This window comes from Camelus ferus, chromosome 26 (genome assembly GCF_009834535.1).
Source record: "Camelus ferus isolate YT-003-E chromosome 26, BCGSAC_Cfer_1.0, whole genome shotgun sequence".
In the NCBI taxonomy this organism is placed as follows: Eukaryota; Metazoa; Chordata; class Mammalia; order Artiodactyla; family Camelidae; genus Camelus; species Camelus ferus.
The window spans coordinates 26796900-26822424 of record NC_045721.1 but is presented as its reverse complement, the minus strand read 5'-3'; the positions used below and the strand labels follow the sequence as shown (position 1 = coordinate 26822424).

The window sequence follows — 25525 nt, the reverse complement described above, 5'->3', positions numbered from 1 at the left end:
GGCTCGGGTGTTCGAGGTATGCAGCCGTGAGGCCCCCGCCCTGTCTTGTTCTTACACCCACTTTGCCGGCCTTTTCACGGCACGAAGTGCACCTCGTGTGAGCTCCGAGGAGGAGCAGCTTGACCGGCGTCTTCTCCGTGGTTCCCGCACGGAATTATCGCGCAAACTAGACCCGCCTCTTTTGGAGATTCCAGTTCTGTACGTAATTAAAGATGAGTAGACGGAACATTGTCGCTGGTAATCTAAAGTTTATCGTGAAAAATATACCCATTGAAATGGTGGTTTTTTTTTTTTAGAAGAGAAAATATAAAATGAAGTGACACTGGTAACCCTCAAGCGACTTGCAAAAGTGTGAAATTTTTTAAACACATGGGAGCATTGAGGAATAATTTAAAGGACCATTCACGTTTGATTCAGATTTTCTCGTGTTTGGATAACTTTATTTTGATGTAGTTCCCCACTTGAAAAGCGCAGGAACGCTCCTTTGTCGACGTGGTAAAGCTCGGGCTGAGCTGGGGGGCGTCTGCCCCCGGGCGTCCTCCGGCCCTCGGCTCTTGCCTCTCACCCCGAGCCCTTGCAGGCATTTCGCGGCTTTTTAGAACTTCCAGCAAAAACAGTAAAGGAGGGGGACCATCCTCTGCAGACAGTGGCACCTCTGTCCCTTGCCCCGAGGTGTCGCCTTGTAGTCATGAAACTTGCCGTTGGTGACTCCTTCCCACGTGCAGGGTTCTCAGAGCTTCTGTGTTTGTCTCCGGGCGGCGCCCTGGCCCAGTCTCTCCTCCTCCCCGTCCCGCTTTCCCACCAAGCGCCCCCGGGACCGCACGTTCGCCAGGTCCGCACCACGCTGCCTGCAAGTCCGCAGCATCGTGCCGCTCACAGGCGCCGTGTGGCTGGTGGTCCTACTGTCTCTTCACTCTTCCCCACAAATCACCCCAGCAGCCTCCCTCCCAGGTCCCGACAGTGCGCGGTCCTGTGCCGCGGCCCCGAGGCCCTCGCGGGTGAGCGCTTATCCATGGCGGCCTGTGTCTCCCCTGCTGACCCACCACCGTGCCTTGGGGCCCGGCTCTCCCTCGGGTGTCTCCGTCCACAGCCCGGTGTTGCATGGGGCACAGCGGACCCGCCCCGAGGTCGTGGGAAACAGGAGGGTCCAGCCTCTTGGAGCAGGGACTGCATTTCTTCCGGTCCTGCAGTGCATGTGCCCACTTGTAAACAGTCATGACCTTGAACTCGCACTCCTGTGAGGCCCCCAGGAGGGTGCCCGAGCCGGGTGCAGTGGGTTGGGGGCCTTGGTGACGGCTGGGGGAGTCTCAGTGTCTGACGCTCGTTCGCTGTGTTTTCTTGAAGCGAAGATCCGGCCCACAGGGAGGAGAGCGCGCTCGCCCGGTGGGTTGCAGACCCGGACAACACAGCCTGGATGGAGAGTGAGTACCTGGGCCGGCGTGTGCCGGGCTCTGCGTGATTCTCTGCCCGCCGTGCTGACCAGCGCGCCTGTGAGGGTGCCCCCGCGCCCCGCGGACCCCCCGGCCCGTCTCCGGACGTGCCCCTCCCTGACGGGTTCTTTCCGGCCCAGACGCTGGGGCCCGTCAGACACGCGGAGGCTGGGGCAGTAGCAGCTCGCCTCCCTGGGGCCCCCAGTGAGGCGCTTTCTCGTGGTGCCACGTTGCGGGGGTGGGGGTGGGCCGTTACACAGCCGACCGACCAGATGGCTCAGCCGACCTGCTGCACGTGTGGTTTAGAGAGCAGAACTATTTTTAGCTAGGTTTGTTTGTTTAAAAAAAAAAAAAAACACTGCTTTTTAAATTACCCCCTTCGTTATCCACTGGCTCACTGATTCCTGTGAGGTTGTTTTAAATGATTGGCTTACAAGGTGGAACCGCCCTCACTGTCTGCTAATTATTAAATTCTCTCCTGGAACGTTTCATTCTGGCTTTAATTGTGGCATCGTCAGAATGAAGAACTTAGCATCAGTGACGCCTGCTGGGGGCTGTTGGCCCTGGATCGTTGCAGGGTTAAAGCTCCCTCCCACCGGCCCCTCCAGGTTTATTTCCCGAGTGAAATCTGCCAGCTTTCCCCCGTGACTTGGCCTTGCTCTCGGGATGGCTTGCTTGAAGGTGCCCCCTGTGCACCAGCAGCCCCTCACGCGCTCTCACGGGAGCGGGGACGCTTCCCGGGGTGCAGTTAACACACATTATTACAGGACGGCGTCTGTGACACGGGAGCTTGGCAGCAGCAGAGTTAGGCTGCTCACCCGGGGAGCGTGGGGACAGGGACGGTGTCTCCACGTCCGGGGAGAGGGAGGCTGTGTGAGCCTCGTTCTGTCTTGTGTTGCTTTGTCACTGGTTCCCTCTGTGGTTTCAGGGTGGGGGGCCTGTGGTTGGGTTGGTTTCCCTGTGAAGCCCGGGGAAAGTGTCTAAATGAATCACAAACCCTGCTGCTCTCCCGCGGGACCGTCTAATGCAGGCACATGGAGCACCCACCCAGGGAGGAGCCCTACTTTTTTTTTTTTTAAAAAAAGAAAACACATTACAGTTTCCTTGGACACTAATGTCCCGCATAATAGAGTTTGAGAGATTTTGTCCTAAAAGTTCAACGTTTTTCTGCTCGCGTGTGGCTGCCTCTCATCCACGTTGTGCGGCTGGGCACCCCTGTGTCCCCTCTCGGCCAGACGTGATGTCCCTGGTTAACCCCCGGGCCAGAGCGTGTCCGGTGAGGACTGGTGGTCACGGAGGGCGCTTTGCCTCAGAGCCACAGTGGGGAGAGGGGAGGTGAGCCGGCCCGGGGACAGAGGAGGCGACCTGCTGTTGGGACGTGCGCGGAGGGGCCAGGGTGGGGCGGGCTGGCTGGCTGGCTGTGCTCTCGGACTTGACTCCGGAAACCGTTCCCCATAAGGAACAGGATAAACACGTTATTCACATGGGATCACCGATAGCGAACTGGGGAGAGAAACCAACGCGAGAGGAGGCCTTTGGTCTGTTTCCACAGGCGGCTGTGAAGCCGTCCCTCTTTTTCGGGCACCCCACCTTTGCACTGTTTGTGTGCGTTCACTTCACTGGCTTAACAATGTTTATAAAGAGCCATGTGGGGATTTGTGGTTGGACATGGAGCAGTGAAAGAGTTTGGCCTGGAAAGCGGGAAACTCCCTGTTGGTGACGTTTCACAAGTGCTCCGCTCACAGCGCGGTGCTTCCGTCCCAAGAAGAAGTTCTGCCCTAAAAATCGTACTTCCCCTCTGGTGGGCACCGCCAGCCACCAGCCACCCTTACGGACTGACTTCCTGACCAGCTGCCGTGCCGCGGGGCCGTGGGCCCGTCTGACGCGGGGCTCGGTCAGTGCTTGAAGTCTCCTTCCTTTCTTTCCAGATCCGGAAGAAGCCATTTACGATGACGTGCCCAGAGAAAACTCAGACTCGGAGCCAGGTTTGCTTTTGTGCGGATCTGAGTCTTACGAGACTCGGTTCGGCAGTCTTTCCCTCTGGGTGTAGACGTGCACGCGTCCGCGCCCGGCGCCCGCGTGTTGTGCAGGCACGTCTTGTGCGTGTGCAGTGTCTCGTGACTAGGCTCCTCTAGAGTTAAAGGTGCGAGTTCTCGGACTGTAGGAGCAGGAATTCACAGCGGGCTGAGGCGCCCGTCGGCGCCGAGGCTCGGGCAGCTCGGACGGCCGAGCACAGCCCACGTGAACATCTCAGGAGGAATAGGGGAGAGCGTGTTCAGCCGCGGTTTGAAGGGACAGCCGACTTCTCCACGGAGCAGGGCCACGTGCTGAAGGGGGCAGTGTCCCAGCCTAGACTCCCACACCCAGCTGAAGTGCCGTCCTTTACGGAGAGGGAGTCAGAGGCAGTGACAGACGGGCTGGAGAGACTGCCCTCTCCCTGGCCCTAGAGAAACACGTCGTGTTGCGTGGGGGAGGACACTGAGCATGGTGATCAGGCGAGAGCGGTGAGCGGGGACGCCGTGCCCTCTGGCCCAGCCCGCGTGTAGCCCTTCCACCCCAGAGGTGTGAAGCTAAGCACCCCGAGAGACGTGTTAGCAGTCACATCCCGTAATGTCCCGGCAAACAAGCCGAGGCCCACCCTCACGCCCGAGACCGTCTGTGGGGTCCAGGGCTCCTTAAACGTTGGCTGGGTTGGAGCTGTCGTTTCTGGCAGGATCAGGCCTCAGTCTGCATGTGCCTGGAAGGCCCGTGGCAGGGTTCGGTGGCCTTCCACCTTGAAGCCCCTGGCGGAAGGAAACTTCCTCAGTGGTTGGAGTGCACGTCCCTTAGATCCACAGCTGACCCACGTGGCTTCCTTTAGTCCTTCCACGAGTGCTTTGGATGCTGCCACGAGCCCAGCGCTGTTCCAGCCACAGCTGGCGAGTCCTCCCCTCGAGGGCCCCCTGTGGGGCGACCAGCACATGCGTCTGGGTCTCTTTACAGACAAACCTCCGAGGTCCTTAGATAAGGACACTCCTGGGGGACATTTAAATACATGCTGCGTGTAAGGTGGGGCTCCAGGCTGGTCTGCATGACCAGGTCTGAGGAGCGTTTTCCAGCAATTCATCCTCCCAGGTTGGCCTTTCCCGGCACAGAAGGGGTGGTCTGGGGTCTCAGAACCAGATGCCACCAGGTGTGGTGCCCCTGCTGCAGGTGAGGGCTGCTCTGGGGAGACGCAGCGTGTCCCCTGCGTGGGCAGGGCCTTCATCACAGTGTTTGGTGACAGAAACAGGAGTGCTCGTCACTGACCCTAGAGGACCGAGGTGACCGCACGTCTGAACACAGTCGCAGGTTGTAAGCTCATTAGGCTCTTTTTAGCACAGAAGAGAATTCCCGGGCATCTGCCATGAGCTTCTCGTGTTCAGACTTCACCGTCTGTTGCTCTGTCCGTCTGTCTGTCCTGTTTATGTTCCATACGTTTGACCAAATCTTCCCTCGTTGGAAGTTCCCTGTGCGCGGGAGTTTGGTGGTGCCGTGGTGGGTTCTCATGGACCGGGGGTCCTCAGGCTCCGTCGGGCCCGTGGCCCCACTCCCGCGGCTCCCACGGTGCAGGGACGGGCGTGCGCGAGGTGAGAGCTGCGGGGCCACCTCAGAGGTATCTTGGCGTTTGTGCCCCCAGATGAGATGATTTACGATGACGTGGAGGACGGAGCCGAGGGCGGGGACAGCTCCCTGGAGTGCGGCTGGAGCTCCAGCGAGTTCGAGAGCTACGGGGAGCAGAGCGACTGCGAGAGCAGAGACGGGCCCCCCCGCCCCTTCCTGCGCGGCGGCCACAGGAAGCAGGTGCGTGCGCCGCGTGTGCGCTCCGGGAGGCGTGGCTTTGGCCCACAGGGTGTTGAGCTGCGTTTAAGAGGGTGTACGTGGTCTGAGGGGAGCACGGGACACTGGCAGAGGAGAAGACGTCCCTTTTTCACACAGTGTAAGCCTGGCGGGACGGGAGAGCTAAGTTTTACAAACTGAGTTACTCAAGGCCCTAAGCACTCGCCATCTTGAATAACCTAAGGCAGTGGCCGTCCCTGAGTGTCTGTGTCGTGCACACAGGACACCCTGGCCCTGCACGCCGCGTGCATGGGCCCCGCTGCGTTAGCAGGTGCTTTGAACCTCAGCCTTCTCCACACAAATAGGAAGACAGAAAATAGAATATGTCACAAACGGGTGTTTTAGGACAAAAGCTGCCGGGCTGCCCCGGGTTATCCTTCCTTGAAGGGCGAGGGAGAGAACCTCCTGAGGCGAGGGTCCGGAAGGAGTGGACCCAGGGCTGGTGGTTGTCGGCTGGGGCCCCGAGAGCGGCTTTGCCGAGGGCTGTCTTCCCAGGGGCCCCGGGCTCGGGGGCGCTCGGCCGTCTTGTGAAAGGTGGTCTCTGCTGCGGCCCGCCGTCCTGTTGGCTTCGTGTGCCTGGCGTGGGGCTGAGACGCAGGCCCCATGTGGATGGAGGCCACCAGCCTGACAGGGTCAGCGGGCACCACCCCTCCACCTGCCCATAGCCCAGGCCGGGCTCCGTGTTCCCGGACGCCGTTTCCACGTCGGTGGCTGACAGGTTGTTAGAGGTGCTCGGTGTCCTCTCTTCTGGAATGTTGTTTCATGAAACTCAAGGAGAACCTGCCAGTTCAGGGTAGCCAGCCCAGAGCACCCGTGTTATTAACAAGCTTCCTTCAGGAATTCGGCTCTCTTCCGTCGCCAGAGCTACTGCCACTGGGACGTGAGCAGCCAGCGAAGCTACAGGCGACGTGTGTGGCTGAGCCAATAGCCAGGGAGGCAGCTGTGCGCAGCGCTCCAGGTTGAAACTGAGACTTTCACTGTGGCGCTGGGGTCTGATTTCAGCAGGACGCGTCCCCGGTGGTGCACTGGGGAGAGGGTGAAACCCCCCTGAACTTCGTCCTTGGTGAGCCTGGTGGGTCACACACAGGCTGGGCTGCGTTGGGCGATGGTCCCGAGCCGCAGGCGCCGTGACTGAGCAGAGACTCTGCCCTCCTGGCTGCCCACCGGGACCCGAGTCCCCAGACGCACCACCAGCAGGGCTGAGGGGGCGGGGCAGGGGTGGCAGGAGCGGGAGGGCCTGCCCGGAGCGGCACGAGCACAGAGGACTCCCGAGGGTAGCCTCCGGCCCCTCCTTGTGGGGCAGGTCCTGGGGCCGGGGAGGGGTGCTGTGATAAGCCCCAAGTGTCCTAGCATAGAAGCCCGATTCCCAAATCTGCCGAAACAGCACCCTGCCTGGCTGAAGAGTCACCTCACCAGCAGCCCCAGATTTTTGTCAGGAGTTGCCGAGCTGTCCTTGTCGGGGCGGAGGTGGGAGCGTGCCCTGGGGAGCGGTGGGGCCTCGGTTCGCATCCTTGAGAGGGTGGCGGTGACCTAGGGAGGGAGCAGCGCCAGGATTTCCCCCCCGGGGGGGCTGCAGGAAAGTAGGCCAGTCTGGAGACTTGAGGGTCTTCAGCCCCCGCTTATGCCCCTGTCAGCGCAGCCTGGAACTCAGGTTTCTTTTGCTCTGGTGCTGACTTAAAGGAGTAATTCTATGCATATCTTGTGTACTTGATCTTTAATGTCCCTGAAGTCTGGAGGCGCGGCGGTGCACAGACTGCTCCTGCATTTCTCGCTCTTGCTCGGGTGGGAGCCTCCAGTCTGGCCAACTGGAGCCGCGTCCGCCTGTCGATGACTCGTGTGACTCACCTGTGCGTTTGTTCTCGAGGGCCGGTGGGCTGGACGCGGGGTCTCCGTGGCGCGTGGTTCCTGGGGCCCCGGGCGGAGGCCTGGGGTCTGAGCACCGCTCCCCAGACGCTGCTGGAGCCCCTGCGATGTAAGACCGTCTGGAAGTGCCTGCCGGGAAGAGCGTGTTTGTGAAAGACCGTGTCTCCCTGTAGCTCTCCCGTGACCTAAGCCGCTTAAAGGAGCACTATGAGAGAAAGATGCGAGCCTTGATGGCAAACACGGTGGGAGCGGTAGAGATGCAGCAGCTAAAGCAGAGGCAGGAGCGGAAGGTAGCGTGGCCCCTCCTCCCGGGCGGTGGTTCTCACGGCGCGGCCCAGGGAACCCTGGGGCCCCCGGCCGGGCGGCGGGTCCCCCTCCACCCCGGGGCACCCTTGGCCTCTGTCTCTCCCGTCCTCCCGTGTGTGGCGACACCACATCTGCTGGGCACAGGGTCTGCCGTCTGCGAGATCCCCCCAAATGCAAAATGATGCACTTTTTTGTTGTTTTGGAAAATATAGTGATTTTTTATAAGTTTGTTATCCGAGGTAAAATGCAATAGGTTTATTACTTTTTAAATGAATATTAAAAAAAATGCTCAGTATTTTTCTCAGTTTTGGCTCCTTATACAATAAACAGAGAGAAATAAACCCGGGCAGCCAAGCCCGCTGGGCGTCTCGATAGTTTCTCTGGGTTTTTTGAGGGGCTCCCGAGACCAGAGCTGAGAGCTGCTGGCGTCCGGTATCTGAGGGGTGTTTTAAAAGGACACTGTCAAGTAACTTGTACTTCAGTTGATCTTCCGTCCTGCTGCTGTTTGGGTTTGCTCACACGTCGGAGGGCACTCACCTGAAGTGGTGTTCACTCAGGGGCGTCCTCTGTGCCGTCACCTGCCTTGTTCCACGCTTCTCAGCGCAGGAGCGAGGCCCCGGGAGGCACGGTACCTCCCGCAGCTCAGCGTCGGCGTTCCCTGCAGGAGTGCTGCCAGGGAGGCGGCAGGTCACTGGTGTCACCTGGAGCCCAGAGCTGGGTCGTCCGGGGAGGCATGTGCGGGAGGCCAGCTCAGCAGAAGGGGTCGGACATTCGCACAGATCGGACGATGGGAGGAGGCGTGGGCCCGTGTGGGAGGCGGTGAGGACTGGGCAGAAATAGGGCTGCAGGAGGAGTGTGTCCCTGGCCGCTGTGCGGTCCCGGCAGCCGCTCCCACTCCCTGGAAGCCGGCATCTTTATGGCTTCACCTGGAGCTCGGCTGTCCTGCAGGCTCCCTGGCCGTCCCTCTGTCCCTAATCTCTGACTCCCCTTGGAGGAGCCTGGACGGGGTCAGGCTGCAGAGTGAGGCCTTGGAGTCCAGGTCTGGGGTGAGGAGGAGGGGGGTCTGGGGTGACCGTGTGGAAGGAAGTGACAAGGGGGTGCCTGGTGGCCAGACAGGCGGGGCACACGGGCAGAGCGAGGGGATGGCGGTGGCCGTGGAGACGGGGAAACGCAGGCTGCGGTCCGAGTGGTCAGTGGGGCAGCCACTTCTGGTTGGAGGGATACAGGAGTCGGGAGCCAAAGGCAGCTCTGCCGAGTGTAACCTGGAGGAGTCGAGGTCGACCTTCCCTGTGCTGAGTGGTGGCCTTGGTGCACGTGCTTGGGAAGGCCGCCCGAGGCTCGGGGTCATCCAGGACTTGCAGAAACACTTGGGCTGGGGGTTCCTGGAGGGGCTGCCCACGCCCGGGGAGTGCTGAGCGCGGCCAAGGGCTCGGCCCGTGTCCACCGGTCGCACACTCAGGCTGGACGGCTTGGCTGGCCAAGCACGGGCTGAACCTCGGCCCCCCGGTTCCCCTCACCTGGTGCCGCTTTGCACAAATGCACAACCGCGTGGCGGGTTCTCCCCCGGTGAGAAGCACGGGCTGAGAGGCCGGTGGAGGGAGGTCAGGCTGAGAGGGCAAGGCGAGCGCGCAGCCAGGTGTCGAGAGCCCTCGTCTGGCGGGTGGGGAAGCGCTGTAGACGACCGAAAGGTGCTGGTTTGTCTTTGAGTGGCCATGTGGGTTTTCTGTAAACGATCCGTTGCTCGGTGGCCAGCACCTCAGGTGTCAGACTTACAAAGGGTGAGAAACGAGGATAAAATTCCAAAGCACGTCATCGGAAGCTCTGGGCACCAGTGGCCAGTCTGAGTGTCAGCAGCTTGACGGGACCAGGCTGAGTCAGCTCCACGGTGGGCAGTGGTCTTTCTAGCCTCCAGCCTCCGCTGGGCAGGGCGGGGCGGGGGTCTGCCACTTCCTCTGCGGGCCGTCCCTCCATCCGAGTCGTGGGACTGGCTCATCCGGTCTGTTCGGTGGGCAGGGTCTCTCCGTGTCCTGGGCGGGCTCCACGTGGCCCTCAGGACGGATGGCCTGTGAGCTCCTGGACTGGCCTCCCTGGGAAGCTGAGGAGGGCCGGTGGGGAGGGGTCCGGGGCCAAGCTGGGTGGGCGAGGTCTCCAGTGGGTGGTTCTGCTATTCCCTGCATTCTGCCCTCTAACCCGGGCAGACCATTTACTTTACAAACGTGGCTTCTCCAGACTCGGCGTCTGCAGAGCTCTCGGCAGGTGTTTATAATAAAAGCGAGGACTGTCTTTTAAATGCAGCAGGAGACTCCTTTATGTCAAGGAAGGGCTCCAATTTTAAAGTTTGTTTTTCTTCCTTTTTTTTAACCAGCAAAACCAAACCAAACCAAACAGCTCCCACCCCTCCCCCCAGCACACGTGCACACTCGAAACAGCCAGCAAAGCTCTGCCAGATCAAAGAGCCAATTTCAGATGGCGTTTCAAGACCAAACTACTTGACAGTATTCTTTTAAAAAATTCGTGGAGCGCAAGGAGATGCTGGTCGCCGCCCCCCCATCACCTGTCTCCCTTTCCGCAGATGCAGAAGCTCATGAGGGCGGCGAGGGAAGGCACCAAGGACGGGCTGGAGCGGACCAAGGCTGCGGTGAAGCGGGGCCGCTCCTTCATCAGGACCAAGTCCTTCGTCTCTGCAGGTCCGCAGGCTCACACGCGGTGTCCCCTGGGTGTCGCCCCCTCCTCAGTCCTGCGTGTGCTGGCGGCGCACGGCCTCCTCCCAGCACATGGGGCAGGGTCTGTGGCCTCGGCTGCAGGTGCCTGTGGGCACCGGGCATCTGGGACTTCCTCCGGGGGGTCCACCAGCTGCAGGAAGTTCAGTGACTTCTCGCGGGCGGGGATCCACTTCCCTTTTACCATCTCCCTTGGCAGATGGATGCGTGGTGCTCCTTGGGGGACGGGTCCTCCCACCCACGTCCCCTTGGGTCCCCAGGGACCCCGATGAGTCGTGGATTCTCTGCAGTCTTGTTCATGACGATCATGACGATGCTGTGTTTACTGCCCAGGGAGGCCGAGGAGGGCAGGCTCTAAGCAGGACTGCAGGGACTTGTTCTGGTGAGAGGCGCCCGGACTGAGGTCAGAATTGTCAGGTTTTGTGAAATTTCAGTAAGGGCGGTAGCCCGAGCTGTGTGCATGTCAGAGGACAGGACGTCTGGGCCGCGGCTCCGGGCCAAGGATCGCTGGCGTGTGAGGGCATTTCGGTGGGCGCCTTGCTAGGTGGTAGGGGAGGCTCTGCGTCACACGGAGGCGCTGTGACTCTGACTTGGTCCTCTAACGGCGCGTTCCTGTGTTGTTCCTACGAGCTTCTAAGGTGCAAATCCGGTGCCGGCTCAGAGCAGCATTTGCTAATCACGGTGCTTGGAGAGGACTCTGAGACCCCGTGCTTCCTCGGGGAACGGCCCAGGGAGACCATCTGTAATCGCAGCTGGACCTAACGAGGCCTTTAAGGAAGTGTTAATCCTTGTGCAGTTGTGAGCTTCTTAACACAAGACAGGGTTTGTCCGGGGAGCGCAGCGGCAGTGAGGTGGCGGCAGCCTGCGTGTTCCGGAGGGGACCCTTTGTGGGGGACACACAGGCAGAGCCCGAGAAGGGCAGAGGCTGGGGTTTGGGGCCCTGTTCCGGGGTCTGGTCACAAGTGCCGACACGGGTCCACCCCAGACCCCTGGACCAGGATCTGCAGGCGAACGAGGTCCCTGGGACAGGACGAGGGGCGGGCCTGGGGAGCTGGGGGAGCGGGAAGGGTCATCCTTGGTTGGCAGTGCAATACACACGCCCCAAACCCCGTGGCCCTGGTTCCCTGAGCTGCAAAACGGGGAGACTGGGCTAACTTGTGGTTCTGGGCCCTGGAGGTGCCCAGGCAGGAACCAGGAGCCCAGGCCCACTGCCGCTCAGGCCGTCTGCGAGTCTCGAGAGGGGTCTGGACACTGGGACATTCTGGGTTTTTTTAAAGAGCATATTTTAGAGCAGTTTTAGGTTCACAGCAAAACTGAGTGAGGAGTTCAGAGATGCCCCGTGTCCCCGTCCTCCCCGCACAGCCTCCCCCGCCATCAGCATCCCCCAGACTTGTCACAGCTGTGAGCTTGTGGACACGTCACCATCACCCGAGCCCGTGGTTTACGCTGGGGTCACTCCTGGTGTTGTCTGTTCTGTGGGTTTGGACAGATGGCATGATGACTTGTGTCCACCATGTGGCGTCACAGCGAAAACGCTCTGTGCTCCACTGCTCATCCGTCGCGAACCCCAGCACCTGACAGCCGCTGATCTTACGTCTCCCGGGTTTTAGCTTCTCCAGGATGTTCTCACAGTTGGAGTCACATGTGTAGCCTTTTCGGATTGGATTCTTCCAATGAGTCGTATGCCTTTAAAGTTCTTCCTTGTCTTTCCACGGCTGGACAGCTCATTTCTCTTGAGCTGAATAATGTCCCATTGTCTGGATGGTCCCGGTCTGCAGTTTATTTATCCGTTCACCTGCTGAGGGACGTCTTGGTTGCATCCAAGTTTTGGCAGTTATGGGTAAAACCGCTGTAAATGTGCGTGTGCAGGTTTTTGTGTGGACGTAAGGTTTCAGCTCCTTTGGGTAAATCCCCAGGAGCGTGACTGCTGGATCACAGGGTGAGAGTGTGTTTAGTTGTGCAGGGACCCCCCCGAATGGTCTTCCAAAGTGGCTGCGCCGTCCTGCGTCCCACGTCCTCACCAGCATGTGGCGCCATCGGTGTTCTGAGTCCCGGCCATTCTCCTAGGTGTGTAGACACTGTGGGTTTTAAAAGCTCCCAGGCAGTTTTCTTCTCTAGGGTTTTGTATCTTTGAGGTGGCCTCTGGGTTCGTGTCACCTGAGGACTCCTGTGCATTTCTGGTTTTCCAGCCGCTTCGTGGATTCTTCAGATTATTTAGCTGCATCTAAGTCTTTAGAAATGAGGTTAGCTTTGGTCAGAAGTTTTTGATTTTGGGAAAGTGGTACCTTTTCAGATTTCTGGTGAGAAAGGCCGACAGCCAGGAAGTTCTCACTGACCGAGGGTCGGTGCGCAGTCGTTCCTGGCTGCCTGTCTTTGTTCCTGGCTGGCATTTTATAGATGAAAAAATTGAAACGTGTATTTCTACCTTACCGTCTGGGTATTCAAATGACACATCTATCTGGAAGTTATACGCTGAGTATTGAGAATTTCAAACACCGACAGGTGCTGGGTTGCTCTTGAGGGAAGGGAGTTCTCTTGGGTTTGTCTGCCCAAGGCGTCGGCTGCTACCTTGGCTGTGCTGTTAGAAATGTGCTGTTTCCATGTCCAACGAGCACGTTCTGTCTGTCTTTAAGATCACAGGTCCTGTCTGGAGGAGGAGGAGCAGAACGTGTTTATTGACGTGGACTGCAGGCACCCGGAAGCCGTCCTGACCCCGATGCCCGAAGGCTTATCTCAGCAGCAGGTGGGCGAGCCGGGCTGCTGCTCCGCTTCGTGACTTATTTTCAGCCAGAGCAGCCGGGCTGGCTGCTCACGTGCCGCTGGGGTCACCTGCTGTCACAAACTCCTGGTCGCTCCATCCACCTGGGCTCCTCCACGGGCCTCTCCTGGTCCAGCAAGGAAGGGGCTAACCCTGCAGCTGTGGCCTCCGGGGCCTGGTCAGGAGCTGTGTTCTGGGCTCCAGCATCCGGGCCGTAGATTTCGAGTATCACCCCCAGTGTAACTGTGGAAATGCGTGGAAGGCGGGGGACACCTCAGATAGCCTTTGAGCCCCCCCCACACACTTCACCTCGTGTAGTCCCTGCACGTTCCCCGGGGAGAGGGGGACACCGGGCCCAGAGGAGGTCATGGTCGGGGTGGCCCGTGAGATGGCGTGGCTGCGTCCAGCTCCATCCGCATCCCGCGTCCTCCGCCTCCCGCACGCTCCCGGGTCTGAAATGTGGCCCCCATGCCGGCGGGGACAGGGCTCTGCTGGCCCCGCTCGTGGTCCTGCTTCATGGCTCATGCACCTGGCTGAGCCTCGCAAGTTTGAAAAGGGAACTGACTGCTGGAAAATGCCCTCGACCTCGCCGGGGGGCCTCTGGCTGGGACGTGCCCACCTTTGGGGCCCCTGCGGCCAGGCCCTGTTCTTGGATGACATGGTGTCGTGTGGCACGGTATGCAGCAGAGCCCCCGGGCCGGGAGCACCACGGGAAGGGCCGTGGACGGGGCAGCTGGCCGTGCAGAGAGGGGGGCTCGGGTGGGCCGGAGGCACAGTGACCACTTGGTGTCACTGTCTGAGCCTGGACTTGGGGGCGGTGAGGGGTGGTGAGGGTCGGCCAGGAGACAGAGGGTAGAGGTGTTTTGAGCCTGGAGGGCCTTAACAGACACTCACGCCTGCTGCTCTGTGGTCGCCCCCAGAGGGCTGGGTGGTAACAGCGAGGACGGGTGTGTCCGGGGTCGGGAAAGGTCACCCCGGAAGGCGTCCACAGACCTGTTCCGACCCCGGCACTGCGGCAGCGGGAGACTCTGGTGGGGCGGGTGGCTCCGTCTGTGCGCTGTCCTCCGCTGTGAAGCGGGGACGCTGTACCCCCTGCGTCTCCCTTGTGGCGGATCAGGACTCCGAAGTGGTGCGGGCCGGGCTCTTCCGGGCACCTCGCAGGCGCCCTCCGCGTGGAGCACGCGGCGGCTGGGCTCTGACTTGTGCTTCGGCTTCTGTGCGCGTCGCCCTGCTCGCTTCCTCCACCGCACGGCTCACAGAGGCCACGTCTTTCCCGCTGGTAACTGCCGGTTCTCACAGGAGTTTCTCTTAAAAGATTAAACCAGGATGTTGACGCTCTTTTTAATTTCTTCCAAAGTTGAAATAAGGCCCCATAACTGTCAGGAAAAGTGCAGGGTATCCAGCAGTCTTCACGTGTCTATCCAGACAGCCCTCTTTACTTCCTGGGTGGGCGTTCATTTTGAAGCAGCCTTGATGCTGAAGGGCCTCCGGTCCGGGCACAGGCGGGCTGCTCCCTCCTCCTCCAGCCCCGAGACCCGAGACCTCCACGCTGACGGCTTTGCAGGAGAGCCTGTCCTGGGGCTGAGTTCTCCCCACAACCTCGGGGTGGGGGTCTCGGAAGACTGAGCCTGGGAACCCGCACTGGGCGCGCTGTCCATGGCTGACCTGACTGCAGCGGCCGTGAGATCCCGGTAGCTGGCTGGTTTTACTTTGTGTTTTCCAGTTGTCTTAGTAGCAGTTCCAGGTCCTTCGACCTGATACATTGGTGTCGTCTCAGGACTTTAAATACATTTAATTCCTAGGTTGGATCCCCCAGCCCCCCAGATACCCTGAGTGCAGACTTGGGATGGTGTCTGGGACTCTGGGTTTGGGGAGGAGGCGGCCCGGATTTGACCGTCTGCAGTGTGGGGCGCATCCCGGTCGTGGGGTCTCACCCTCGTTTCAGAGCGCGGGCCTGTGGGCCGACCGTGCTGGGAGTCAGCCGCGGGAGGGCGGTGTGTGTGCGCTTGTGTTTTAGTCTTGACAACCCTTTACGTCACTTTCTTCCTCAAGGACCCCAGAAGGGTTGATTTTTGCCTTAATTATGTGAATGGAACAGCCTTTTTTGTAAAGAAAGGAGTCAGTCCCTCGGTGTCCGAGCCTGGAGTGGGGACTGGAGGCGTCTCCTGTGGAAGAGGCGCCCTCTGCCGCCAGGGGGCATCGTGGTTCTGAAATGAGTCTCCCCGCCGCGGGCTGCGGCCAGGGGTGCCTGTGGGTGTGGGTTGGGTTAGGAATTTGTGCCTGCGTGTGCTTCAGTAACGAAAAGTAAACCCAGTGTCGTCACCATTTGCAATCAAGGATCCCAGACAGTAGAGGACCTTTTGCAGCTGGAAATGACACTGGTCACTCACTCACGCGTCCTCAGCCTCGGAGGTGAGCTGTGCCTCCACCTTCCAAAAGCTTTTTTTTTTTTTTAAGTAACTTTGGAATGATTTTAGATTAGTGTTACTGACATCATTCTCTGAGTCAAGACTGGAACTGTGTTTTTAATACTTAGTGCATCCTTGAAATACCGTGTAACTCCACGCTGGACACGTAAAATGCTATCAGTTAGTTCAGCTCATTGTCACTGGGTAAGTGAGTGAAACTGTTATTAATGTAGTTACAGCTTATAATTTGAGGGTTAAAAACACACAACAAAATTGAGGTGATGGGGGAAGCACATTTGTGCCCAGCATGGGAGTTAGTTAACACATCATCTAAAATATTTAAAGACCTTGGGAGGTTTCGCTGACCTACTGTTTTGAAAACAAAAACTTCTTTATCATCGTGCGTCAACATAGAAGTAAAATTGATCTGTTGTCTTCTGAGGCCGTTTTCGACCATCATGCTTTCAAATCCCAACAGGTGGTGAGAAGGTACATTCTGGGCTCTGTTGTCGACAGTGAGAAGAACTATGTGGATGCTCTGAAGAGGATCCTGGAGGTACGGAAGTGCCTCGCTACGCAGTGCGTTTGTTTTGTTACATATGTACGTTGACATGTGTGAACCGTAAAGTACTCATTTGCAGAATTCTCAAAATGGTCTAAGAACCGCGTGTGTGCTGACCTCAGTGGTGGGGGGGCTTGCTTTGCCATAAGTGTGACTTGCACGGGGGCCTGTCTGTGCCTGTCGGGGGCCGTGCGAGCACCCGTGCCGTCCCTGCCCCCTCCCAGCAATATGAGAGGCCGCTGTCCGAGATGGAGCCCAAGATGTTGAGCGAGAGGAAGCTGCGGACCGTGTTCTACCGGGTCAAGGAGGTCCTGCAGTGCCACTGCCTGTTCCAGATGGCGCTGGCCAGCCGCGTGGCCGAGTGGGACTCCGTGGAGATGATCGGAGACGTCTTCGTGGCCTCGGTAAGCCGGCCCCTTCCATCCCTCCCTGCTGCCTCTCACCTGGAGGTGAGATCGGAGCGCCCGCCATTGGGAGGCCATCATCAGGACAAGTCCTTAACTGAGACCCGCGGCGCCACGGTTCGGAGCAGGGATGCTAAAGAGCACTGGGGGCGGCACAGTGAGAGAACCAGCCATTTAACAACTCCTAGCAAGTTTGTTCAAAGGAGAAAGCGATCACACAGCCTAACGAAGTTTATCCTGTGAGAACGTTGGTGGCTGAGGATCATCTCTGGTGCGGGATTCAGTCTTTTGTGACAAGCTCGGGAAGGGGGCGTTTGTACTCTGCGTTGTTTATGCTTCTCAATTTTCTCCTGTATTTCAGTTTTCCAAGTCCATGGTGCTGGATGCTTACAGTGAATATGTGAATAATTTTAGCACAGCGGTGGCAATCCTTAAGAAAACGTGTGCTACAAAACCTGCTTTTCTTGAATTTTTAAAGGTAAGCACTTAAAAAAAAATGGGGTGTTTTAATACCTTCTGATAAGAGGTCCCGTGTCAGAGTACTTCCTAATGAAAATTTCCCAAACCTTTTGCCTGTACAAGTAGAATGTTCTTTATTGTAAAGATTTTAGCGCCATCAGGACCCCAGCTCTTGGATCAGTGCTAGAAATAAAGGTGAATTTCTAGTGGTAACGTAGCTTTTTGAAAATAACTGTTTTTTGCATGTCCTTGGAAGTGTGCGGGTGGCCTCTTGCTTCCGGCCTTCAGCACAGCGCTGGGGGGAGCAGGGCATGGCGTTCGGGGTCTGGGTTGGAGGGCTCCGTGGCGCTCTGGGCGTCGGGCAGCGAGGCCGAGCCCCACGTGGCTGGTGGGGCTCCTGAGCTGGGGGCCTCCTCTGATGTCGGGAGCGGGGCGGGGCTGCCCACCCTCTGCACGGCTGAGCGAAGCCTCCGGTGGGGAGGTCTGGCCCAGCGCAGGATGAGCCCCGACAGCAGGGAGGGTTCGCCCCCGACGCGCAGGGCCCGCTGCCTTCAAGGGCCCTTGCAGCTCTGATTCAGGATTCTGTGACTTTTTGGGGGGAGAACTGCACTTTTCTTGTGGGTATAGAACCTCAGAAGCTTACTTAGCCCTTAGAGGGTGGAGATCAGACCCCAAGTGGGCGAGCACCAGTCCAGCAGTCAGAGGTGGCTCTCAAACCCGGAGTGAAGACCGGGGAAGGCTGCGGCCAGGAGGCCAGGCAGGGCGCCCTGTGGACGCAGGTGCACCCGCGTGCGTGCGAGGTGCGAGGTGCGGAGGCTGTTTTGGAGCAGGTCTGCAGCACAGGCAGGCGTGGGTGCCCCCGGCCAGCCACGTCCGCGTGCGAGTGAGCGCCCGTCTCCCGCAGCAGTGCCAGGAGTCCAGCCCCGACCGCGTCACGCTCTACAGCCTGATGATGAAGCCCATACAGAGGTTCCCGCAGTTCATCCTGCTGCTCCAGGTACGCCCCTCTGTGCGCCTGTCTGTGCTCCTCACCGGCTCGGATGTGGGCCGGCCTGGCCTTACTGAGTGTCTCCTCTTGCCGACGGCAGGCTCTCAGCCCCTCCTCTCCTCTGAGCAGTGACATGAGGTCATGGCCGGGGGGTGGGGTGGGCTCTAGGGACCCCAACCTGCTGAACGAGGTCAAAACGCCCCCAGTCCGACACCAACTTCCCAGAAGAGTGTCGGACCCCGCAGTGAGGGGCTCCGTCCCAGAAGATGGCCCCCACTTCAGACACCAGTGGGAAGTGGGGGGCGGGCTGCACACGGTCACCAGGCGGGGGGGTACCAGAAGGTCCAGGGTCTTGCTCTGGGGTCAGGCGTGTGCCTGGGGCGGGGTGGGGGGTGGCTCAGGAACCTGTGCCAGTACTTACGCGAACTGACTGTGGTTGACGGAGCCTGTATGCGGCCCGAGTGGGGGAGGTCTGTGAAGTAGGGTTTCCAGATTTCCCCACCCAGCAGCTTTTTAGGCTGTCTTCTCAGCTAGATGCGGGTGCTGGTTTAAAGAGGAGGCTGGTTTGAGTGCAGATACAAGACGTCACACCAGGAAGGCCCTCCCCTGCTGGGTGCAGCTCGGTCTCCCGGGGCTCGAGGCCCAGACACCGGGCGGGGTCAGCGCTCACCTGGCTGCGTAGGTGGACGTGGGGCATCGGGAGTGGTGGTGTCCTGGGAGGGTCCCCCGTGGCCTCTGCCCACGCGGGTTTCTCAGTGACCACTCAGCTCCCATCTCTCATTAAATCAAGCGACTTTGCTTGGCTGCCTGGCTATTGATGCTGGTTGAAGATGGACAGTGAACGTCCCCAGCCACGGGGACGACTTGCGGACACACTGCCCACCCATCACGTGGTTCCAGATTTTAGAAGGTGGTTTTTGGGAGAATCCTGCTCGCTTTCCCCGTATCCTTGTTTTTGCTTATCCCCAAATGATTCGATTTCCTGGGCAGGAGTAGATGGAAAGTCAGGATCAGAACTTGGTTTGGCTGAAGGCCTCGTCCTCTTGAGCAGATGCGTCTGCTCGCCCTGGTCCTCTCCGGGCTCCCCAGTGCTTCCCACGTGGCCCGTCCCCTCTGCCCGCTCCCGCCCCACCTGGGCACCTGCCCAACTCTCCTGGCAGAAAACAATCTTCACGGTGACTTGACGGCAGGGCAGCATCCAGGCTGCTGGTCCCAGGTCAGCCTGAGCAGGCGCCCCGCGGGGCGGGCCCTCCGGCCTTTCTGCTTCCTGAGCATGCCCAGTCATGGGGGCGGGGCTCAGACAGGTTACCTAGGAGACGGTTGTGGGGATGTGCCCGGGGTCCCCGCCTCCCAGGACCCACTGGAAGACGGGGCAGGTGTCCTCCGTCCCTGAGCTCTGAGTGTGCGGTGGAGGGGCTGGAGGGGGTGGCGGCAGGGGACAGTGCACCCTTCCTCCACTTTTCAGCCCTGCCAGCCGCTCCCCTGCCTCTTGTGTCTCTGCTCTCTGGTCCTCACCCCACCTGAACCTCCTTAGCTCGGGGGCCCATTACCTGTGGTCACTGTGACCCTACGGCCATGTCCCTGGCCCCTCGGTGCCTGCCGGACTCTAACACGTGGCCCCAGAAGCCTTTGTTTTTATCCCAGTTCCCTTCCCTCTCGTGTGTGCCAGAACAAGCGGCGGTGTGGGAGTGCCAACTCACGGCCCGGTTCTGTGCGGTGCTCATGCTGCTGACGGCCCCGGGGCCCGGCCGGCACTGCCCGTGGGCTGTGTTGGTACAGGGCTTCCTTTGACGATGCTTCGCTTTGCCTTGATGGGGTTTGACATGATTCACAGGGAAACAGTCGCCTGGAACAGGAGATACTGTTCACTGCAACGGAAAACGAGTGATCATGATGCAGACTGAAAAGGACAAGAGGTTTAAGGGGACGAGGGCACGGCGCAGATCCTGGGGGGCGGGCGGGTGGAAGCACGCGGAGGGAGGCCCAGTCTCGCCTGCCCTCCTTCTGCGATGTCGACAGGTGACGTGGCCCGGCACTTGGCTGTCTCTCTGGAGAGCTGACTCCGAGTTTGACCCATGTGGTGCCGTTGCTCGGTGACCGAGCTGTGCTCTGTGCGCTGCCTGGGCCACGTGGCCTGCAGAGCTGTGAGGCCCAGGACGCAGGCCCGCCGTGTGAGCCGAGGCCAGTGCGGTGGGGGCCAGCGGTGCTCCCGTGTCCCACCTGGACCGCCTGGGGCCTGGCTCCCCTGGTCTGACTTAAGCTGGGGCAGTGGTCCGACTGTCAGCAGAGAGCAGAGATTTCTGAGGCCGGGGAACGCGCGCTTGGGGGGTGTCCTCTGCCGGGATGTGCGTGTGGCTCTGGCTCCATCTGCATCACCATTTAATCAGTCTCTGCTGTTTTCACACAGGGAGCTTCAGGTGTCGGCCAGGCGGGTCACCGTGCTCGCTGTCCCTCCCCTGGGGCTCGTTCCACTCTTCCCCGGAAGGGGCTGGCGCCGCCCCCCCGCTGGCCGTGTGTGGCCGTGGCTGGCGTGCGAGGACCACCCGCTGCCCCCACACCCGTCACACGGCCCCTCTATCTTGTCTCTCTGAAAGGACATGTTGAAGAACACGTCCCGAGGCCACCCCGACCGGCTGCCCCTGCAGATGGCGCTGACGGAGCTCGAGACGCTGGCAGAGAAGCTGAACGAGAGGAAGAGGGACGCTGACCGGCGCTGCGAGATCAGGCAGATAGCCAAGGCCGCCAACGAGCGCTACGTGAGCAAGGTGAGGCCGCGCTGGGCGCGCGCTGTCCCCTCCGTGCTGGCGGCCCTGCCTGGTGCCCGCCCCGCTCTGTGCTGGTGTGCGCTGCCCGCTCTGTGCCGGTGGCCACGCCTGGTGCGTGCTGTCCCCTTCATGCCGGTGGCCGTCGCCCTCTCGCTGCTTGTTTCTCCTCTCCTGGAACCTCTGCCAGGAGGCCCTTGACGGAGGGTCGGTGGGGAGGCACAGGGGTCGCGAGTGCTGGACGATGTGCACCTTCTTAGGAAAGGGGCCCCCAGGTGGACTAGGTCCTCATGGACCCAGGACCCCAAAAGGACACGAGCCACCCTTCAGCTGGCTTTTACCTCCAGAATGTGGTATTCCACCGTAGACGGCCCCGTTTAAAGCACAGGTGTCCGCATGCACTTTTATCTGTGCCCATCCACACACGGCCTGCGCGTCCGTTATCGTGAAGAAGTGACGTGGAGAACAGCTTGAAGGCGGTCTTTGCAGAACTGCGTGTAGCTTCGTGTTCACAAAGCCGTTTCCCTGCCGCGGTGACCTCGTGTCAGGCCCCAGGAGGAGGTTTGCTGCTGTGAGCCGTGTGAGGCTGGGCCTTGTGGCTGAAGTCACCTTTGTTTTTGTTGGCGGGGGTGACTTCCTGCTACAGAAGGACATCCAGTAGTTTAACTGCAGGAACCTGGTTGTCATACATCGCAAGCTGAGGTTTCCCTGATTCTCTGATGATTTGTGTGGGAATTTAACATGTGGACACTCGCGCTCGCTGATGAGTGGCTTCTGTTGTGTCAGGTCCGCTCCCCGCTCCCCACGGTGCCCGAGTGTCTGGGAACCCGGGATGTGCTTCGGGGACAAGGGAAGTGGTGTTTCCTTGCTGTCACCTCAGTGCGCACGTGGCCCCACCCCTGCCCCCGTGCAGGCGGAGTGCCCCGGCGAGGCCGGCCAGCCGGGCGGCCAGTGTGGGCGTCTGCGCTGAGGATTCCGGGTTTCCTACTGGGCAAAATTGCTAAAAATGGGCCTGACTTCTGTACAGGTTTGTCATTTTACTAATTCACACGAAGCATCTTTACAAAGAACCAAGCGTATTTTGTTTGGTGAAGGTTTTACGTGTCGGACCATAAGCCCTGAGGGTGTTTTCTTAATTATGCTATCCTTTGGGAAAACAAAATTACGAAATAGTTACTTTCACTCACAGACATTCCTGGTGGTTGATACAGTGACATGAGTAACACAGGGTGGGGTGACAGCCTGTCGGGGATGGAGCGAGTCTTCCCGGGGGGGAAGACACTGAGTGATGCTGGAAGGGGCCAAGCCTCCTTGGCTGGATCGGTGCCTCCGACGTGGACGTCATGCTTCCGGAGGAAGTTAGAGTCCTGTCCCTGTGCGGTTCGCTCAGAAAAGGCCACGTGGTGTGGGCCACGCGTGAAGTGTGGTCAGGAGTACACGGATTCTCTTTAAGGGAAGAAGTCTATAAAACTTTGACATCATCTGCTCCAGTGGTTTGCAAGCTTTTTTTCTCATCGTTTTTCTTTTTTTTGGGCTGGGGGTGTAATTAGGTTTATTTATTTACTTTAGTGGAGGTGCTGGGGGGGAACCCAGGACCTCGTGCACACTGGGCATGCGCTCCACCCTGCGCTGCACCCCCACCCCTGTGTCCTTCCTTGGTGAGCCGGGTTGTGGTAACTGTGTCCCCATCCCTGTGAATTCTCAGCTTCTCAGCAGCGGGAGTCGGTACCTCGTGCGCTCCGACGACATGATAGAAACCGTCTACAACGACCGGGGCGAGGTGGTGAAGACCAAAGAACGCCGGCTCTTCATGCTGAGCGACGTGCTGATGTGCGCCACGGTCAGCACGCGGTAAGGACATGTCACGGGAAACGGTGTCCAGCGTCCGCATCTCACTCAGACCAGACAGTCTGTGTGCAGAGCCCCGGTCCCAGGTCCTGTGATTTATGGGGTCACCAGTGTCCTGTGTCTGCGTCTCACTCAGACCAGACAGTCTGTGTGCAGAGCCCCACCCCAGGTCCTGTGATTTACGGGGTCACCAGTGCCCTGTGTCTGCGTCTCACTCAGACCAGACAGTCTGTGTGCAGAGCCCCGCCCCAGGTCCTGTGATTTACGGGGTCACCAGTGTCCTGTGTCTGCGTCTCACTCAGACTGGACGGTCTGTGTGCAGAGCCCCGGCCCCAGGTCCTGTGATTTACGGGGTCACCAGTGTCCTGTGTCTGTGTCTCACTCAGACTGGATGGTCTGTGTGCAGAGCCCCGGCCCCAGGTCCTGTGATTTACGGGGTCACCAGTGTCCTGTGTCTGCGTCTCACTCAGACTGGATGGTCTGTGTGCAGAGCCCCAGCCCCAGGTCCTGTGATCTATATGGTCACCAGTGTTCTGTGATTTGTGTGGTCCCGTCTGAGTCTCCAGGTCACTGCGGGTGGAGGCTGGGACGTGTGTCTGTGTTTTCTCTTTAAACAAAGGCTGATGTTGGAGCTGGAAACTCAGCTGAATTTCCCTGTGGCCCCACTCCATCCTCTGCAGTTCCTGATTTTATCATCGTCCAAATTCTTTCTCATTAGTTACTTCTCTGTAAATGCATTTCTGATGATTTTTTTCTTAATAAACTTGTGTGTTTGTGGTCCGGGAAAACCCTTTGTGAAACCCAGTGGTCACTCCGGTGAGAGAGTCAGGACTACGATCGCACAGCCCAGGCGTTTCTCGCTCAAGTGTCTGGGGAGAAAAGCGCGGTGACGCTTGTGCGACTGTTGGTAAGCGGAGGGTTTTGGTCGTTGCAGCACCTCGCACGACAGCAGCGCGCTGACGTCCACCAGCCAGCGGTACCTGCTGAAGTGGAGCGTCCCTCTTGGGCACGTGGAAGTCGTAGAATACGGCGGCAGCGATGGCGCCGGGGAGAGCAGCCGGTGTCCCCTGGTGCACGCGCCCGAGAGCCTGGCGGTGGTGGCCAGCACCAAGCCAAGTAAGCGACCCCTCCGTGCACGTGCTCGCAGGGCTGGGACCGGTGTAGCTCCGGCGTTGGGACCCCTTCCTCAGCCTCTGGCGGCACCGAGGGGGAGAGCTGTGGGGTGACGCGGTCCCTGGAGTCTGTTCACCGGGGTCTGGCTGTGGATGCAAGCACCCCGTCGCCCTGTCGCTGTCCTCTGAGCCCATCCCCCGGCTGTCGTGTGCGTCCTGGGTTTACTGCGGGGCCCGGCCCTGGGCTGTGTTTCCCTTCAGCAGCTGGGGCGTAGATGTGTCTTTAAAATGCCTTCTAGATTGAAACAGGTTTTTTAACAAAGTAGAGCTTGCTAGTTGTGTGCGTGCCGGACGATGGGCGCAGGGCAGGCTCTCCTGGGCTGTTGCTGGCTCTGGAGTGAGGCTCGGAGGCCGTCCAGCCCTCAGTGATGCCGGGAGGGGCAGCCGCTGGGGCTGCATTGGCTCTGTCCAGGTTTGTCCAGGAGAGAGGGACCGTCTTGCTGGGGACAGTGAGCTGTCTGTGTGGCGTGAGCCTGTCCTGGTGATCCCAGCGCCGTCTGAGCCCCGAGTGCCTCGGGTGGGTTTGTGCAGATGAGAGCTGGCCCGGCCGGAATCCCGGGAGTCCCGGTTCAGCTGGGCTGCCCCGGCGTCCCAGGGCTTTTGTGGAACAGATTTGCCCCCACCTCCTGTCGCCGTCGCTGCCTTGGCTTCCTGTGCTCCCCCTGCCTGTCATCCCTAAATTATTTTGAGAAGCTAAGTTCGAGTTCCTCGTTCCTGGGCGATGGTCACGCGACTCGACTCTCCAGTCTGAGGGACTCTCCTCTGACACGCAGAGCTGGAGGGCCTGGCCTGTTCAGGGATGAAGGCGCGTGGCAGCTGCGTGGGGCCCGCGTCCTGGGGAGCAGCAGGTGGGCCGCGCTCTGCTTTGCCCCTTGGCGCCCTTGACCTGACCTGGGGTCGCGTTAGACCCTCCCTCCAGGGTGGGGCCTCCGAGTGGGTCCTGGGGTTAGTTTACGCTTCCCGGCCCCCTGGACTCATTTTGCAAAATTCTGTGTGTTTTCTGGCGGGTGATAGAGGTTTCAGTGACTCCTCGAGTCGGGGCCGGCGGGGGGAAGGCGGACCTGGACCCTCCGTTGCTGATCTTGCTGATGTTTCTGTATCTAATCACGAAATCGAACCCTAAATAACGTACAGTTCATAACTGTTGATTCTGCCTCAATTTAAAAAAGTCTTTGATTTTTAAGATACCAGACTTCCCTGAGTTAAACGGAAGTTCTGGAAAGGAGCATTTAGCCCAGGGCCAGAGGTGCTGGGCAGGGCAGGCCCGCCCTTCTCGTCCTGCCCGGATTGTTCCTTGGCCGCAGCCCTGGTCCCGCCCACCGCCCCGGGACTGCTCACTCTTGTCCAGCTGGATTCCGTCTGCGGCGTCCCCCTCTCCCCGCCCTCCTCCCTCCTGCCCAGAGACCCCGGCTCTGAAATCTCCTGCCACCCAGGTCGCGGGTGTGACGGAGGGGCCTGGCCATGCAGGGCAGCATGTCGTGTCCGCCTGGGGTCCTGCGTCCGCGCCCCTGGGAGTCTCTGGGCCGAGTTGCTGTTGCCTTGGCCACAGCGATCCGCTTAGCTTTCAACCCTGGATTTTCAGGCCAGTTGCCGGGTTTCCGTGGAGACAGCGGGTGTGCGTGAGAAGCCCGCTGCCCCCCACCCGGGTGCTGGGCCCGGGGACCAGACGGCGGGGAAGCCAACCAACCGGAACCCTGATTTGTTGTTTCTGTAAGTTTAGCCAGAAAAAGAGATTCCTCCCCCAGCCGAAGGCAGCCTCTGCGGAAGCAGTGACTGCTCTGTGCTCCGCCCCGGTGAGTGGAGCAGGCCCTCGGGCACTGGTGTGTGTCTGTGATCACCGCGCCGCCGCTCGCTGCTGTGTCCCCGGTGTGCCCTTCCGCAGAGCGTCCCTGGGGCTCCCCCTGTGTGGCCCTCGTCAGGTTTTCAGACATGGGGTGAAGACTGAGAAACCCCCTTCAGCCCCATAAAGGAGGGTTCCCTGGTGCCC

The 25525-nt window shown here is 59.7% G+C and overlaps 1 protein-coding gene across 9 annotated transcripts in view; it reads left to right on the top strand.

Moving 5' to 3' along the window:
* ARHGEF10 (Rho guanine nucleotide exchange factor 10) overlaps window positions 1-25525 on the top strand; it is a 72304-nt gene that overhangs the window by 22531 nt on the left and 24248 nt on the right. For 4 of the 9 annotated variants that reach the window (XM_032468349.1, XM_032468357.1, XM_032468358.1 and 1 more), the window contains 13 exons: window positions 1345-1421; window positions 3359-3415; window positions 5089-5252; window positions 7325-7441; window positions 10030-10144; window positions 12811-12920; window positions 15822-15899; window positions 16130-16309; window positions 16671-16787; window positions 17673-17765; window positions 20351-20521; window positions 22224-22369; window positions 23301-23482. In XM_032468349.1, the coding sequence (XP_032324240.1) occupies window positions 1345-1421; window positions 3359-3415; window positions 5089-5252; window positions 7325-7441; window positions 10030-10144; window positions 12811-12920; window positions 15822-15899; window positions 16130-16309; window positions 16671-16787; window positions 17673-17765; window positions 20351-20521; window positions 22224-22369; window positions 23301-23482 (1607 nt within the window). The remainder of the gene's footprint in view (window positions 1-1344; window positions 1422-3358; window positions 3416-5088; window positions 5253-7324; window positions 7442-10029; window positions 10145-12810; window positions 12921-15821; window positions 15900-16129; window positions 16310-16670; window positions 16788-17672; window positions 17766-20350; window positions 20522-22223; window positions 22370-23300; window positions 23483-25525) is intronic. The other 5 variants (XM_032468351.1, XM_032468353.1, XM_032468355.1 and 2 more) reach the window with 3 other exon arrangements.